This window comes from Phalacrocorax carbo, chromosome 6 (genome assembly GCF_963921805.1).
Source record: "Phalacrocorax carbo chromosome 6, bPhaCar2.1, whole genome shotgun sequence".
In the NCBI taxonomy this organism is placed as follows: Eukaryota; Metazoa; Chordata; class Aves; order Suliformes; family Phalacrocoracidae; genus Phalacrocorax; species Phalacrocorax carbo.
Window position 1 is genome coordinate 21,594,302 of NC_087518.1, and position 16,373 is coordinate 21,610,674.

Consider the following 16,373-nt stretch of genomic DNA (forward strand, 5'->3'; position numbering starts at 1 on the left):
GTGCATTTGTGTACATACACTTGATGTGTTTACTCTTTTGTTTCACCTCTTGGGAGGCAGCTAAGGAACCTTTGTCACCACACTGCTTGGCCTGACTTACTCCCCTCTTGGATGTGCTGGTGTGAGCATTTTCACAACAGATCCCACCCCCCAAGTCCTTCAGTTTAAAGCCTACTTAGCCAGCCTACTGCTGAAGATTCCCTTACCCCTTTTAGACAGATGGATTCCATCCCTCCCTAATGTGTTGTCGTCATTGAAGAACACCCCATTGTCATAAAAGCCAGGTTGTTGTCTTAAACTGCGCTATTGCTTAGATATGCACCATAAAGCATGTTTTATTTCCTCTTCATTGGAAATCTTGTTCATAGGCAGGGAGATATTGGGGGAGGGAGGGAGTTACTCCCTGTAATTATGGTGTAAGTGTACTTAGAAAGCCTTGACATTTGAGTTCTATGTATTCTGTAAGTGTGTCTGTGAATTACTGGCAAACCAAGTGCTTCTGTCTCTCATATAACAGTTAATTTTTAACATATATTAAAAATTTTTAGGTATAAACTGTCAGACTTCAAACTAAACTTTAGGTCCCTTGTTTGGTATAACAGATTTTTTTTTAGAGAAAAGGCTTTCAGTTTTGTGCTAAAGTATTTTAACGCTTCATTCTATAGCTGAAAAAGATTGTGTAAAGGTTGTATTATTCCCACTCCTTGCCTCTAATAATATTTCATATTCTGTCCAGTTTCCCATTGTCTGTATTCCTGTGTATATGTATTTTTTGGCTTTTTTAGGTTTGTTTGTTTTTAGTAATGGTATGATGTCTGGCTTAGAAAATTGACCTTTCCTTTGAGACTAGCTGCAAATATTTCTCAGGGCTTGGTGTTCTGAATAATGATAGAATTACCAACATATCTATTATTTTTGTCCATAGATGTTATACATTTCTGTTTACTCCAGAGTCTGAATGTCATGCTTCAGTTGTCAACTATGGCTTCTGGACCATGCTACATCTCAAGTTATGGGGTTTTAATATTCGTTATCTTTTTATGCATGTAGAATATAGCTTGAAAACTAAATAACATTGGAACTGATGTCGAACTTAAGGCCTAAGGGACATCTGCTCTAATACAGAAATAATACTCGCTCAAAATTTCCTGACTTCAGTTTTACTGCAGCCTGGTGCCATGTGAGATTCCAGAGCCTCCTCTTCATGTCTTGTACTTGAAAGAACACTTTGTCGCATGCAGTTATGCTATGCATATTAAATCCTGGAGAAGTAATAACAGTTCCTTATTTAATATACAGTAAGGTGAATTAATTGTTATTAAAGTGAGTTTTGTTACAAATCAGTATCTGGTTTCTCACAGTTTTATTTTAGCTTTTATTTTAGTTTTATTTTAGGATAATTATCAGGTAGAGATGCATAATGGAAGTTAAATTTTGAAGCTTGTGTTTATTACCACATGTTTGCAGATAGTTTATAATTTTAAGCTTTCAAATCTCAATTATTTCCTCAGTGGGGGAACACAACTAATTTGATTTAGATAATAACATTTATTAATATAGCACCCGAGTTAATATAGCGGACATAGGCTAATTTTATAGGACTTGCATACAAATTATAGTATTAAATATTCAGTGACTTAAAGAAAATCTCTGGTTGTTTCATTACTTGTCACTTATGTAAACTGTTAACCCTCCACTAGTTTTGATTCACTTGGTCTTGTGTAAAAGATTTGGAATGACAGGGCACTGGCTGCGTTCTCCTGAAGGGTTAGGGAACTTCCCTAGGCCTGTTTCTGATCTGCTTTGAGGCTGCATTAGGAATGACACTTTTAACTGACCTTAGCAGTCATTTTTTTTACCAATTACTATTCAGAAGATGTTTTCTAAAGATCCCAGAATATCTTGCTGATGTACTGATACACTACATGGAATTATTTCTTTCCATGAACGCTCCTAGTTCTTTGATTATAGTTACTTAACAGAGCTGAAAGCAAATTTTTTTATTTAGTAGGGACTGCAGAACCATGTCACAGGAACAATGAAATCCACAAAAGCTGCCGGATGGCTTTATTCTTCCTATTTACATGGATAATCCTGGATATAATGCTAATGTTCATTTCATTAAAAGTATTTAACCTTGACCTCTGGTTTCACATTAGGTCTCAGTGTTGCTGAAACAGGGTTGAACAGCCCCCAGTCCCAGCCTATTTATTTCAGTTTTTGCTGTCTGATATTAAATGTTGATATAGCTGGGTTTGTAGTTGATGTGGCTTAAAAATAAGAGGAACAAAAGACTGGTGGGGAAAGGGGCCAGGCTACTGAAGTAGACATTGCTGTTGAAGAAATGGGTCCAAGGCAATAGCTTTAATTTGAGAGCATAAACCAGTTTGTTACTTGCAGAAATGAGTGGCTGCGGTGTAATGAGGGATCAGATTTGATTAGCATCTACTTGCTGTATTGTTCTCTTGCCTTCAAGTATCTAATGAGCTACTCCTGGGTCAGAGTAGCTCCATCCTTCCATGAGACAGAGGCAGTCTTAGTCAGTATGGTGGTATCTGCATTCCTCTGGTGGCAGTTGGATTTTTCATGTGGACTTGAGGTTATTTCTTCTATGAATATGTTCTGCTGGGTACAGTTCTGCAGATGCATCCAACATACAGAATTGAATTCTTGAAGTATTGAAATGCTTAGGTCAAAAAGTGACAACTAGTGAGCAGCTTTTAACCCCGAGTATAGTGTGTGAAAGTATGTTCAAATACTAAGGTTAGTGAAGATGAAGTAGTCAGTGTATCCAAGGGTATTTTTTTCCCCGTGCTGTTATTAAAACCCTTTTTTCCTGCTAGCCATGCTGAACTAAGCACCTGATGCCTGCTTGCTTCAGCTTACAATTGTTTATGGGGCCACATGGTGAATGAAGAACAGATCTGGATTAAAAACAGTTTGTTGATAAAGGCATATTTTTAACTGGCATCAATCCCCTGGTGTGGTTTACTGTGCAAACTGCTGTTATACTTGACTATCATAGTCATTGTAATGCTTCACTTCCTACAGAAAAATATGACAGATAATAATGAAAAAAATACATTTCAAAAGTGGTTTAACAATAAAAGATGGTGATTAGTAATACAGATCAGCAGTTGAATTGGACTAGGAAAAACATGGCTTAAAACCCAAATAGACTGAGTCTCTATGTTCTGTAATTCGTGACAGTTCTTTGGACTAATGAAAGCCTTTTGGTTAGTCACAATTTCTGTGTGTATATATATGTATGTATTTAAGAGTAACTATAGGAATTGAGCAGTACTCTGACTTAACTTTCTAAGTTGCTCTTAGGATACAATATCTTATGTGAAAAATGTTTAGCCTACTTACAGCTTCTTTATGTTGATACATTTAACTCCTTCCCTGTCAAGTCTGTCAAAAACCATTTTTTCCTTGGCAATTCTAAATTGGATGGCATATGGGACTGGATCTCCAAAATCCAGACCTGGACTGCAGCTTGTGGCTCATGAATCCTGCCAAATGAGAGGGCACCACAGGGCTCTGGGAGGGTTAAACTTCATTAAAACTTAAAGCAAAGAAAGCTTTGCTTTTCTTCTTCTCTCCTACATACAGTTTTTCAGAATCATTTGTTTCATCAACATTTCACGATGTTAATGCAAGTCTGTTGCTGAAACTTTTTGCTTTTTCCTTAGATAGTGTGTTGATATAATAAAAACAAAAGTACGTACCCTTATTAACAATGTCTTTGTCTGTGAGACTTTCACTTTACATAAGATACCATTAATATGAACAGTGTTGTGTACTCGGGCTGGAACACTTACACTCAATTATGAGCAATTTAGCTGCTTACTTTAGCTTCAGAAGAGGAACCCGGGATCTGAAACTCCTATTTGTATGAAAGTCAGGATCATTGAATTATCAGAGGTGACCGTATTGTAGGTTGTTTGAAAGAAACAAAATAAAAACCCTAAATCAACAAACCAACAACAAAAACCACCTTTTTTGATACCTGACAGCATGCCTGGTCTTTGAAGTCTCCAATTATTTTGACAAGAATTGTATTAAATCAGGGCAGTAGTCTCTAATATAATTTGCGGTTTCGTTAGATTGAAGAAGGGGACCTTATACAAAATTTTTGTTGACTTTTCAGCTACATCAGAAGATACTGACTGACCTACAAGTCTCTGGTCTGATGTTAAAAACAATTGGTACTGTGTGCAAATAACTGACTAAACTTCTTGAGTGTCTTTATAGGTAGTTTGTATTGGTTCAGTGGCAGAGTTGGAAGAGCTGTCTGGAGTGAAAGTCACTGATCTCCATCGAGAAAGGTCAGTCACAGAGACTGTTAGCTAGTTATTAAAAATAGTTTGGTAGACATAAAAAAAATACTGGTTTTCTTCGCATAAACCTTGGGAAACAGATTTAGGGAAAATAGAAGAGCAGTAAAGAGGACTTCTGATTAATGTATGTGATTCTGTGATATAAATTTTCCTTCTGTCTTGGACACTGTTAATACAAAGCTCTCTAAAATAGCTTTAATTTCTAAAAATTGTCAAAGGATATGCTGACATTTTTGAAGAATCATTAAAATTAAAATAAAAATGCCTGTCACCTAAAGTACAAATGTAATGGTAACTTTTTGGCTAATTCTTGTTTTTGTTTAGAACTTTTCAATCTTTTTCTTTCCCATAGTATTGATCACCTAACTATCCCTTCACACTGTGGCAAGGGCTTACTACACCGGATCCCTGAAGTTTTTGATTGCTGGTTTGAGAGTGGAAGCATGCCCTATGCACAAGTTCATTATCCATTTGAAAACAAAAAAGAACTTGAGGATGGTTTCCCTGCTGACTTCATTGCTGAAGGCATTGACCAAACTCGAGGATGGTAATTTTCTGCCACTTTATGTGATGTTGTTGCCCTGCATCTAACACTACTATATCTGAGTGATCCTTTAACGCTGTATAGAGAAGTGAATTATTTCCTTTTTTCAGTAAAATGGAAGGTATTCTAAAGCTTGGTGACAAAAATGTTGCAGAAAGATGACAAGTTAGCAAGCCATCTTCCTGGTTCTTGTGGAAAACATCATTAGGTAATAGGGCAGATTTTTGGCCTGGTAAAGAAGAATCTCAGCAGCTGAATTGAAATTCTATGATAATTATCTGCTAGAAACAGAACGGCAATTGAGTCAGTTGAAATGGAAATCAATATTTTGAGGATTTCGAACCAATGTATAGGCTAGTAATTTTTGCCTCCTAGATAAAATCTGAATTTTGGGTTTATATGAGTGGGGAAAAACCAAATTAAGTCAAACGTTATATTGTTAAGATCTTATAGTTTACAAAAATCAAATTTTGTAATTGTAAACTTCATCTGCTTATTTGATTCCTCTCTGGATAAATGCTTTTCAATGATTGACGAAAATTTTTCTCTAATACCAGATTTTCTCTGGGTAATGTTCTCATACATGCATGCATACATACAGGTTTAGATTTCGCGTTTATAAGTGTTTATTCTATTTTTGAAGTTTGAGGTTGGCTGTGAAAGCTGACAGATTTTTGTGTTTTCTAGATTAGTACATTTGATTATGTACAAGTAGAATTCTTGCATCCAGTAACTTATTAGAGTTAAACTGAATTCCTCTGTAGCATAGTTGGCATTTCTCTTTTCTGACTCCTCTACTCCCCCAGCAAACCAACCAACCCAAACAAAGCAGTAAGAGGTGGGTTTTTGTGTGTTTGTGAAGTTGAGAGCAAGGCTTATACATACTCTTAAAGCCAGGAGGCTTGAGCAGGGGAACATTTGAGGCATGATGCTAAATAAAAATAAGTTTCATTAATATAGCAAAAGGTGTCTTCACTTCGCAGCCACTTCTTTGTGATGTAAAAAATTATCCAGGCCCTCAAAACAGAAGTTAGATTTGCAGGTTTGGCAGTTAGGGAGGGACCACTTAAGTCTCACTTAGTGAAAGGTGGAATCCTAATGGAATATTAAATACTTTTCACAATATAGCTGCACCTTACCTACTTAGTGCTATGCATAATGTTTGTAATGGGTCCTCAAAGAAGTACTTCACGTACGTCAGAGTTAGGGCAACGTGATGAACTCAGTTAAAACTGGCCTCTTACATGTATCCTGATTTTTAAAAAAATTTTTATTTTTATTTTTTCTCTTCAAAAGTAGTCTTTGTTAGGCCGTCTGTTAGTGTTGATCTTTGACTTTGTGGTCCCCACGATTGTACATCACAGCTTATTAGTCATGGTGCTTTTCAGTGTTAGTATACAATTAAGTACTGTTGAGTAGCATGAAACCCAGCAGTGGAGGAACATACTGATCTCATTTTTAGGTCACTGTTTTGTGCTTGCTGCTCTTCAAGCAGCGTCAGATCCAGTATGTACAGTGAACCCTATGTTTCTTCATTTACTTTTTCTTTCCTGTGGCATATAGTGTGTGGATACAGCACTGTTAATTTGATAATGTGTAATGAGGAAATTCTAAATACAAAATGGGATGTTATATATTATATTTAAACAATACCTGCTTCATCTTGAAGAAAGTGATAGGTTTTGTGTATCCGGGAGAAAAATTGTTTACTCTGCAGCAGCTGTGCTTTGGGGACTAGGGGAAGCTAGTACAGTGCTAAAATGAAGAGGAATGGAGAAAAATAGCTCAAAGTTGTAACACTAGTGATTCCATGTATTAGTCTTCCTGTATCGTTGTTCATTATGCCCATGAAAGGAGAATTCAAAACTTGGTTTTCTCTCTTTTTTTATTCTTTCTTTCTATCTGAAAAAAATCAGAAAATTGTGCTGGGGTGTGTGTGTGTGGGTTTTTTTGGGTTTTTGTGGTGTTTTTTCTAAGAAAAGGGACTGAAAGGAACACATGATGAAGAGATATAAAATGCATGTGAAAGGTACAGTCAGAAACTGATTTTCTCTGCTACACCTTATAAAGATAAAAGGGCATTTTTTGTAATTTAGATGCCAAAAAAAGAAAACTAATTAAAAAATCCTACAACATGTAATCATTATTACACTGTGTCAAGGGAGCTACTGAATTGTACAAGTTCAACAGAACTAAAATGGTTTGGGATTTTTATGTGGATACAAAATCTATTCCAGGTAGTTAAAATTCTAGTAAAAATAGAGGAAAAATGACAAATTTTAGGTTTCAGGGTTTAGCTATTTGAGGTTGGGATGTCACAGTAGATTAGTATGTGTCATGCACAGTCCAGTGTTTGTTTTAGTGCTATTCTTTGAAGCATGTGTAGAAGACATGACAGATGAAAAGATAAGTCTGATCTCATATGCATCCAGTGAAGCTCTCTAGTGCCATTAAAGAATAAATTTGTAATTTTTACACAAGTTGGCCTTTTTACAGTATAATATTAATCTAAACTTGAGTGCAGTGCAACATCCAGATCTGCTAATTATCCTGCTTCTGCTTTATAGCATTCTTTTCTTTTTTTAAATAGTAAGGGTAACTTGTGGATAAGCAGCTTTGTTCCCTTTCCTTAGTAGGATGAACTGAAACATCTCACTAATTAAACTAAGGATTGGCTCTGTAAAAAATAAAAAATTAAGTTCAAGCTGATTCTAATGCCAGCAGCAACTCTGTTGTTGTAGACATACACCTGCTGTGCTTTAGTTTGAAGCTGCACACTTGTATACTGTAGACAATGTGCAAATGGAGACTTACACATTACAGTCTGGAGTAGATTGCTTTTTGTATTTAACATTGGTGTAAGAGTGAGTCTTCACCATATACAAGCCTATCGTTTGTGGGTAGAATATCAAAACACTTGCCTCAATACATGATGCTTGTACTTTTCCCATGGTGCTTATGTCTGGTAATAAGCTGGTGCTTTGATAAGAGCTGGTGTTCTGTGATTTGCAAAAGCGCGCTTTTGTTTTGTGAAAGAAAGAAAGACTTAAGATGAGAGGTGGTGGGGCCTTTTCGGTAAAAGGTAAAGTTGTCTTAGGCTGTTCTTAAGGGATTTAATTCTAAAACTGTTATGCTTTCAGTTAGCTTTTCCTAAGTCTTGGAAAAAAATGAGGATATTTTGAAGACAAAGCACACATGTCTTTCTGCTAGTATGACAGTGCTATATCATAGTAGGCCCAGATGAACAAGCTGGTGAGTTCTGAAGTGTTAAGAGCATAGTATGTGATTTTTATTTGAAGCATTCTGTATAAAGTGTTAAGATTCAGAACGAAGATTGGTTTCATGGTAGGTGAGAGAGTGCTGCTGACATGAAGTAAGGGCTGGTAGGTGGTGGAAGGCTGAGGAGGTTGAGGTCCAGTGGCTTCTGTTTGCCTCAACAGAGAGGGGTCAAAGTCAAGGGAGACAAAGGGAAAATTAATGTGACCAAGGTGATGAGCTAGGAGAGTGATATTTTTTATGACTTTCTACATGGATATGAGAAAGAGCTGAATTATATTTGTTAAGGCCAGAGGGAATAATCTTACAGACGGGTGAGGAAGTTGCCAGAAACAAGCGTGTCTGTGGACAAGATATTTTATAAGTTAGGTGCAGAGAGATATTCCTTTAACATATTCAGTGAATGAGGTGAATTTTTTAAAAGGATAATCTGAGAAAGAATGAGAAGAGTTACGTCAGAATGGTGTGTAAACCAGTGGATCACAGGATCTCAAAGACAGTCTTGTAACTGTCATCAACTAAGGTACCTCATTGCTGAGGCTCATCGGGTTTGACAAGGCAAATAACATAAAATTTGTGAAAAATTCTTGGATATATTTTTTCAGTGCCCACGATCTGTCTGTACAATTTTCCTAATACAAACAGTATTGAAATATCTTCTAGTTGGTTCTGCTTTATTGTTTTTATTTGCAAATGCACCTGCTTTAATAAGAATTTGCTGACTAGTTTGCAGAAGGTGATGGGAGTTTGTTGATGAGGTACCTTCATACTAAATACTGAAAAAAATGCTTTGTTTGTAATGAACTTTGAGCCTCATAGGCTTGAGGTGTCAATCATCTGAGTAAATGATCAGATGTTTGTGTTTAGGAGTTTTCTTAAGATGGTTAAAACTGAAGACAGGGATTTCGAGTGCATGTGTCCGTGTGCAGGTGGAAGAGTGTTTGTTAAAATTCATCAAATTACAATGCAATTTAATAAAGAGAATTTGTATCCTGCAGTGTGAATTGGGGTGATTTTGAGAGATAAAAGCCTGTCTGAGAGGGAAGCGTCAGAGTAAGCCACTTAAAAAATGCAGTAATGCACACAGCAACCTTTACAGAGCTTTTGACCCTCAAACGTCATAATAATGCTTTTGCAATTATAGGCAGCTTTTTCATAAAAACTACTTTGGAATATACAGATGGACTTATTTTTTCTTCACTAAAGTGTTTCTCCACTAAATCTTCATGCAAATGTGTAGTTCTGAGGCGTAACCTCCTGTGCCTTATTCTAAATTAATTAGCTTTTGTATAATCATCTGCTGTTTTAAGGTTGCTAAGCAATCAACAGTGTGATACTCATTTTTAACCAGGAAAGCTGTGGACCACCCTCCAGTTATTTTCTTAAAAGTAGTTACCAGCAACGCAGTTACAGAAGCTTGTAGATATCTCCTTTGGTGAAGGTTCTGACTCTTGAGTATGAAATTATCACATCACCTTGCACATCCGCTTAATTTCTCAGATGTAATCATATATTGACATGTTGAACGTTAGGTGCCTGTGCTTGCTCCAACACTGATTTCTTAAGTATCCTAGAGAGTTGTTACAGGTATTGTAAACACATCAAATGGAGTGGGGAGGGGGAGGAACCCTTGTTGTGGGCCCCTCAATAGGTGTAATCCCAGTTCATAAACCAAACTGTGAAATCTTACTTTTTCATTACTTAAAAGGCATGCATGTACATGGAAACATGTGCGCACACACATGCACACAGACGCGTGCACACGCGCGCACAGACAAGTGTGCCAGTCTTCCTCTCCACTGTGTTTCTTCTGAGTGATCCAGTGTTCAGAGGTTTACAGTGAGCAAATACGGAGCTTGTTCAAGGACAGAATTCTCTTTTCTGTAATAAAGGGGAAAATGCTACAATTCTCTCCTTCACGACCTTCCTAATACTTACCATTACAATTTGTCAGTGTTCTTGGACTAGTGGAGCACAGCTGAGCAAACAGCATGATATGCTATAAAGAGGAAAAAGGTCTAATTACAAGAAGCTCGTCTTCCAGGTCTTTGCCACCTAAATGTTCCATGTACTTAAATTTTAAATTTGCTAGAGTACATAAGAAATTTTTCATTAGGTTGTATTTTGTAATCCAGGACATGCAAGTCACATGACTTGCACAGCAGAAAGTCACATTTATGTTGTCTCTTGTTTCAGGTTCTACACTTTGCTGGTACTGTCTACTGCTCTTTTTGGAAGACCTCCTTTCAAGAATGTAATCGTGAATGGCCTCGTTCTTGCCAGGTTGGTATGTCAGTCCATTCTTTCCTGAGCAGAATTTTAGTCAAAAAATATTTCAGGTAAGTTCCTGTGAATTGTAAATTAAATCTGAAGTGGGCTTTGGAGCTGTGAAGACTTGTCATGGAGATGATGTTGTTGCCGGAGGTAAGAAACACCTGAGAGTATGAGATTTACACATTCCAGCTATCTGTTGCACTAGGTTCTTTCCAGAAGGATTAGTCCTTCCTAGAGAGAGAAAATGAGTACCAAGTCAGAACAGGAAATAAATGATACCTGTTATGCAGAATAAACGGGATTATAACTGTAGTTTTAGATAAAATTTTAAGTTAATTATATTTATTTGCCTTTCTTTTCAAATAAAGCTTTGCCAGTGGGCTGGAGGGATTGATTCAAAATAAGTGCCTCTTCCCTCAGCTTTGGTAGAAAAGATAGATTTCCTACTTAGGTTTGTAACTGGGGAGTCTCTTGGCTTGGGTGGTTTTTTTTTTGTTTTGTTTTTTTTGATGTGGTGGTTTGGTGTTGGTTTTTTTTCAGTTGGTCTCATGGGTTCAACAGTTACACTGAAATGATGTGCTAGTATATATTTATATCTGTGCTACCAAAACTTAATAGGACAGAAAAATTAAGCTGGATTTGAAGGACCTTTTTTCTTTATCCATGTATTACTAGAATTCTGGGAATTTATCCTTGTGTTCTGATATTTTCTAGTGATGGCCAAAAAATGAGCAAAAGGAAGAAGAATTATCCTGATCCAATGAGTATTGTAAATAGTTATGGAGCTGATGCACTAAGGTAGGATTTATTTAATTAATGTGCAGCCTAATATCACAGAATATGTGTTGGAAGGGGCCTTGGGAGATATTCTCATCCAACCCCCCACTTGAGCAGGTACGCCTAGAGCAGAGGGCGCAGGACTGTGTCCAGGGTAGTTTTGCATGTCTTCAGGGAAGGAGGCTCCACGATCTCTCTGGACAGCCTGTTCCACTGCTCCTTCATCCTCACAGTAAAGAAGTTTTTGCTCATGTTCAGGTGGAACTTCCTGTGTTCCAACCTGTGCCCATTACCCCTTGTCCTGTCATTGGGCACCAGTGAAGAAAGTTTGGTCCCATCCTCTTGACACCTGCCTTTTAGATATTTATAAGTGTTGATAAGCTTCCCCCTCAGTCTGTTCTTCTTAAGGCTAGACAAACCCAGGTCTCTCAGCCTTTCCTCATAAGAGAGAATGATATGTTAGCTTTCTGTTCATAGCAGATATGTACCAGGAGGGCTCCTTATGGGTTTTTGACAATTAGCAGTGGGAAGACAGTTAATTTTAAAAACTTCTAAACCACTATGGCAGCCAAATAGCTGATAGAGTGGATGACTCAAAAGAACTAGGAAGAGTTACAGTGCTTGGGCATTCTATACTCTTGTCTTATCTCCCTCAAGGCTGGTAACAACCAAAGTTGATGTACTGACTGGAGGCCTGTTGTCAGAAAATGCGTCTCCAGTTTGTACAGAATGCTTCCACTTGAGCCAGTGCTGTCTGCTATTGTAGCTAATAATAAGCGTTGACCCAGTGGAAACATGAATAAAATCTTTGAGAACAATACTATTAGTTTACTGTTAAATCATTATTTTAGGGAAGTACTACTGTATAATGCACAGAAATGTTTGTTTTCTGCTTATGGTATAAATTTTCTGAAGATGAAAGCCTTTTATGTTCATGTAAGTATACAGTACCTACCTAATAGTCATGAAACCAGAAAAGCAGAAGTGGAGCAGCCTAATGTATATATATAAACTGTCCTGGGCAAACAGAGATTAAACACAGTTCAAGTGTTTCATTAAAATTACACTAACATATAAATGTAGTTATGCAGTTGCTGGATGTGGTATCTTTAGGTAAAGGTACAATGAAGACTTTTTCATAACTGTAGGAGCAGGCTACTTGCACACTTAAGAGCCTTGGAGTTCTTGCTATATATAAGAAAACCTTAAACTATTACATGAATAGAATTGTATGTTACAACTACACATGGTAATGATGGACTGAATGAAAGCTTAGTGTACCATGTTTTTTATTTATTTGAGAAAGATGGTTGTTGCTTGTTCTAGATAGTTTAAAAAACAGATGTGATGTTTCAGTATTGTTTCAAGCTTTAGCATTTAAAAGACCTAGTAAATTGTCTTCTCATAGATGTTTTCAACGGAGAGTTGAGTGGATATCTTAAATTTGATCAAGATTGTTCTTTACAAATAATCAAGGTGTATTAGCCAAATGTCGCTGGATCAGTAGCTGGAACAATATGAGTGAAAAGGGTTGGAGTTACTCATATTGGAGATTTTTAAATTGTAGGTGATGTTTCTGGTGAAAAAAAATTGCCTTTTTTATAGAACAAAACAAAAAATCTCAAACATCAGAATTTACACTTCCATTATTCATTTTTTTTAATTTCTAAAAAGCTAATTAATTTTTTTGCCTGTGTACTTATTCTTTAATGTCACATTTATACATACACCCACACAGACAGTAAAAAGCATTGCAGACTAGGTTCATTTATGGAAGGAGCTCTGCGATTCAGTTGTCTCTGCTTATTCACTGAAGCACTTGATGTGTTCTGTGTGTAGCAAAAGCTACAACTGAGGTTTTTTCCTTGGCACTGTTTCCCTACAGAGTTACTTTAGCTTTTGCATATATATATTTTTGTTTGTTTTAACTACGGCTTTGAAGTATTCTCAGCAGTAGCTTGATAAATAGATCAGCAGAAAATACAGATATAAGTTGTTTAAATGAATATGGAATTAAATGGAAAGGGCAACCAGAAGAAATAACAGCACATTAAATTTAACAACTCAACTTTAGACTTCCTGAAACTTGAATCCTCTGTGAAACTGTAAGAATTGTCAAAACCAGTTCTATTTCAATATTCTTAAGACCTATGACTTGGGTTGGATAGCTGTTAACGTTGAAATATGTCAGAAAAAAATTTGCTGGTCATAGTATTTACAAGCCCTTTGCTTTTATGTATCCTGAGGTAAGTATTGCTGTTAGAAGTGATGGGTTGCATTCACCTCTTAAAATGCAGAAGAAATAATATAATGCCACAGACTACATTTTTAGAGAGATGAAAAGGAGGTTACTTTATTGTTTCTCATACATTGTTAGAAAACTTGATAATACTGGCTTGATTTGAGGAAGGTTTTATTTTCTGCCCAATGGGTAATATCACTAGGTGTAACTAAATTGATAGAACTCTTCCTTTATTGGGTGTCATATATCTTTCCATATAACAGATGTAAGTATCTTTGCATCAGAATCTTCAGGAAATTAGTATTCTTTTAACATTTACATATTGTAAGGCAGTGTAGGGCTGCTATGTTAAAAAAACAACCAACCAACCAAAACCAAAAGTGTAGCCTGAGAGTGCTACATTTCGTTTATTTCCTCATGCTAAGAGCTATTTTAAGAAGAATTTTGATAGATTGTGTAGAGTGTGCTGCTGAGGTGGGTGCAAAGGAGCAATTTAGCATATCCTTCATAGTTCTGATTAGTTTGCATTGCTCTTTCCTCTGGAGGAAAACAGTGGAGGCAATCTGTGAAGTGGTCATTCTAGGTAAGTCCCAAACTGGTAAAAGTCCTGCAGTATCCTCGTGTACCCTGGGGCCTGACTCCATCTCATATTTGGAGCAAAGCTATGTTTGACTTCTGAAATAAACAACGAGTAATAGGACATAAGTAATTGTGATGGGAGGTTTGGTTTAAATATATACCTATAAATTCTAATTTCATTTAAGGACTTACTAGTTCATTATAATGCTTAATTGTTCTGTACTTTTGTAAATTTGTAATTTGAATCCAGATATGATGTTTAAAAATATTTTCCCCCTAATACAGTACTGACAATCATAGAATCATAGAATTGTTTAGGTTGGAAAAGACCCTTAAGATCATTGTGTCTGACCAGTAACCTATCACTACCAAGTCCACCACTAAACCACGTCCCTAAGCACCACAGCTATACATCTTTTCAATACCTCCAGGGGTGGCGACTCAATAACTTCCCTGGGCAGCCTGTTCCAGTGCTTGACAACCCAATACTTGCCCCTTTCTGTGCTGCATTACTGTCAGTTTGCTCTGGCAGCTCTATTTTTTGTATTCATTTTTATGCAAGAAGCCCTTTCCTGAAGAATTTATGGTCTGGTGTTCTTGAATGTGCTGTGTCAAGCCCCATCAAGAATCTAAAGCCTCCTAAAGGAAGTGCCTGTAAAGATATTTTAGTTTCGAATCATGATTTTAAAAGTTGATGAAATGTGAGAAAATGAGTTAATAGATTTCTAATGAAAATGCCACAGTCTTTAAAATAAAAAAAAAAATGGTTTGTTTTCATGTTCGGAAAATTAAGTGTATCTAAATCAAGTTTGTATTCAGGTTTGGTTTTTTTTTTGATACCTGAGTAAGTCCTTGTTTCTATTTTGAGTTAACTTGATAGATACCTGTTTGTCTCTGTAGACAGAATATTTGTTTAGGGAAGAAGATGGGATAAAGTATAAAGATGATTTTTTGCAAAACTCACAGCCAGCAAGGAAGTGGGGGTCATGTCTGCCTCTCTGAAATGAGGAACTGTTACCTTGAGATAGACTGACCCAAGGAGGACCTCCCTAGACAGGGTGGATTTCATGTACAGATGAACCCTCTTGTCTGAGGTGGGCATGATTCTGTGAGGGACTGCTTCTGATACAAGTAGTCAGCATCACCTGAATTCTCTGTTTCGCTCTTTCAGAGCTCTTTCTGGAGCTGAGGCACATTTGTATTGGGAGGAGGTACATCCTTTGTCCTCTTTTGGGCCTGTTTTTCTTGAAAACATGCATTTCTGCTCTTGTACTTGGATTTACCTGTTTTGCCTTGCTCCTTGGTCCTGTGTTTGCAATGGGCCCAAAGCTTTTTATAATTGAGGAAATTAACTAGATAGAATAGAAAGGTACTTTGATAAGGATTTCAAAATACTACAGAAACAATAGGTGCCATTCTAAAGATGAACACTAATTCCATGCATACACTGCTTGTTTTATACTCTAATAGCATCTAAGCATGTGTTTTCACTTAATTAACTTCTAGAGTAAAAAAAAAATTAAATTCACATTCAAATTCCATATACAGTATATAAATAATGTATAAAAACAATCCTGTAGCACTAGGAAGTAAATTGTCATATGTTCAATATGTTACGTGCTTTCAATACCGTTTTCCTTGGAGTTCTTAGTGTGAAACTGCTCTCTTGGGTATCTTTCTATTGCTATGCAGCTCTCTAGGGTTTACTGTACAGCTAAGTGCATTTCTATGAGTATATGGAATTTTAAGCTTTTAAGTATTGCGTTCTTATTTTGCAGGTTATATCTGATCAATTCGCCTGTGGTAAGAGCCGAAAATCTGAGATTTAAGGAGGAAGGAGTGAGGGATATACTGAAGGATGTCTTCCTGCCCTGGTACAATGCATATCGCTTTCTTGTTCAGAATGTTCAGATCCTGCAACATAAGGTACAGATCTCTCAAGCACTGAAAAGCAAAGTGGAAGGGGCTTTGTGCTTTTTCCACTGTTAGCATCGTACAGAAATTTAGACTGGAAGGGAGATCCAGACTCTGACTCTGGAGGTCATCTGATCTTTATCTCCTTGTTCAAAGCAAGGTTGACTTCAAAGTTAGATCAGGTTATATATACTTGCTGTTAATTTCTGTCTTATTTGCTGTTTGCACCCTGTTTTATAAAGCTATAATCGCCCTGCATCTTTTTCTTCTTCAGCAAGCTGCTTATTATATAGAAAGGAGGAGAGGAAGGCAGGGGACTGTCAAGACATAACAGCTATAATTTCTCAGATTAGGGTGCTCGATTCCCTTCTGTTTGAGATATACTCCTGAAATTAGAGAACAAGATAGGAACTTTGAATTTGTG

At 36.7% G+C, this 16,373-nt stretch overlaps 1 protein-coding gene across 1 annotated transcript in view; it reads left to right on the forward strand.

Annotated features, from left to right (window-relative positions):
* IARS1 (isoleucyl-tRNA synthetase 1) overlaps positions 1 to 16,373 on the forward strand; it is a 113,582-nt gene that overhangs the window by 57,078 nt on the left and 40,131 nt on the right. Inside the window, exons 15-19 of the mRNA XM_064454231.1 lie at positions 4,258 to 4,331; positions 4,696 to 4,890; positions 10,360 to 10,446; positions 11,152 to 11,235; positions 15,814 to 15,961. Coding sequence (XP_064310301.1) covers positions 4,258 to 4,331; positions 4,696 to 4,890; positions 10,360 to 10,446; positions 11,152 to 11,235; positions 15,814 to 15,961 — 588 coding nt within the window. The remainder of the gene's footprint in view (positions 1 to 4,257; positions 4,332 to 4,695; positions 4,891 to 10,359; positions 10,447 to 11,151; positions 11,236 to 15,813; positions 15,962 to 16,373) is intronic.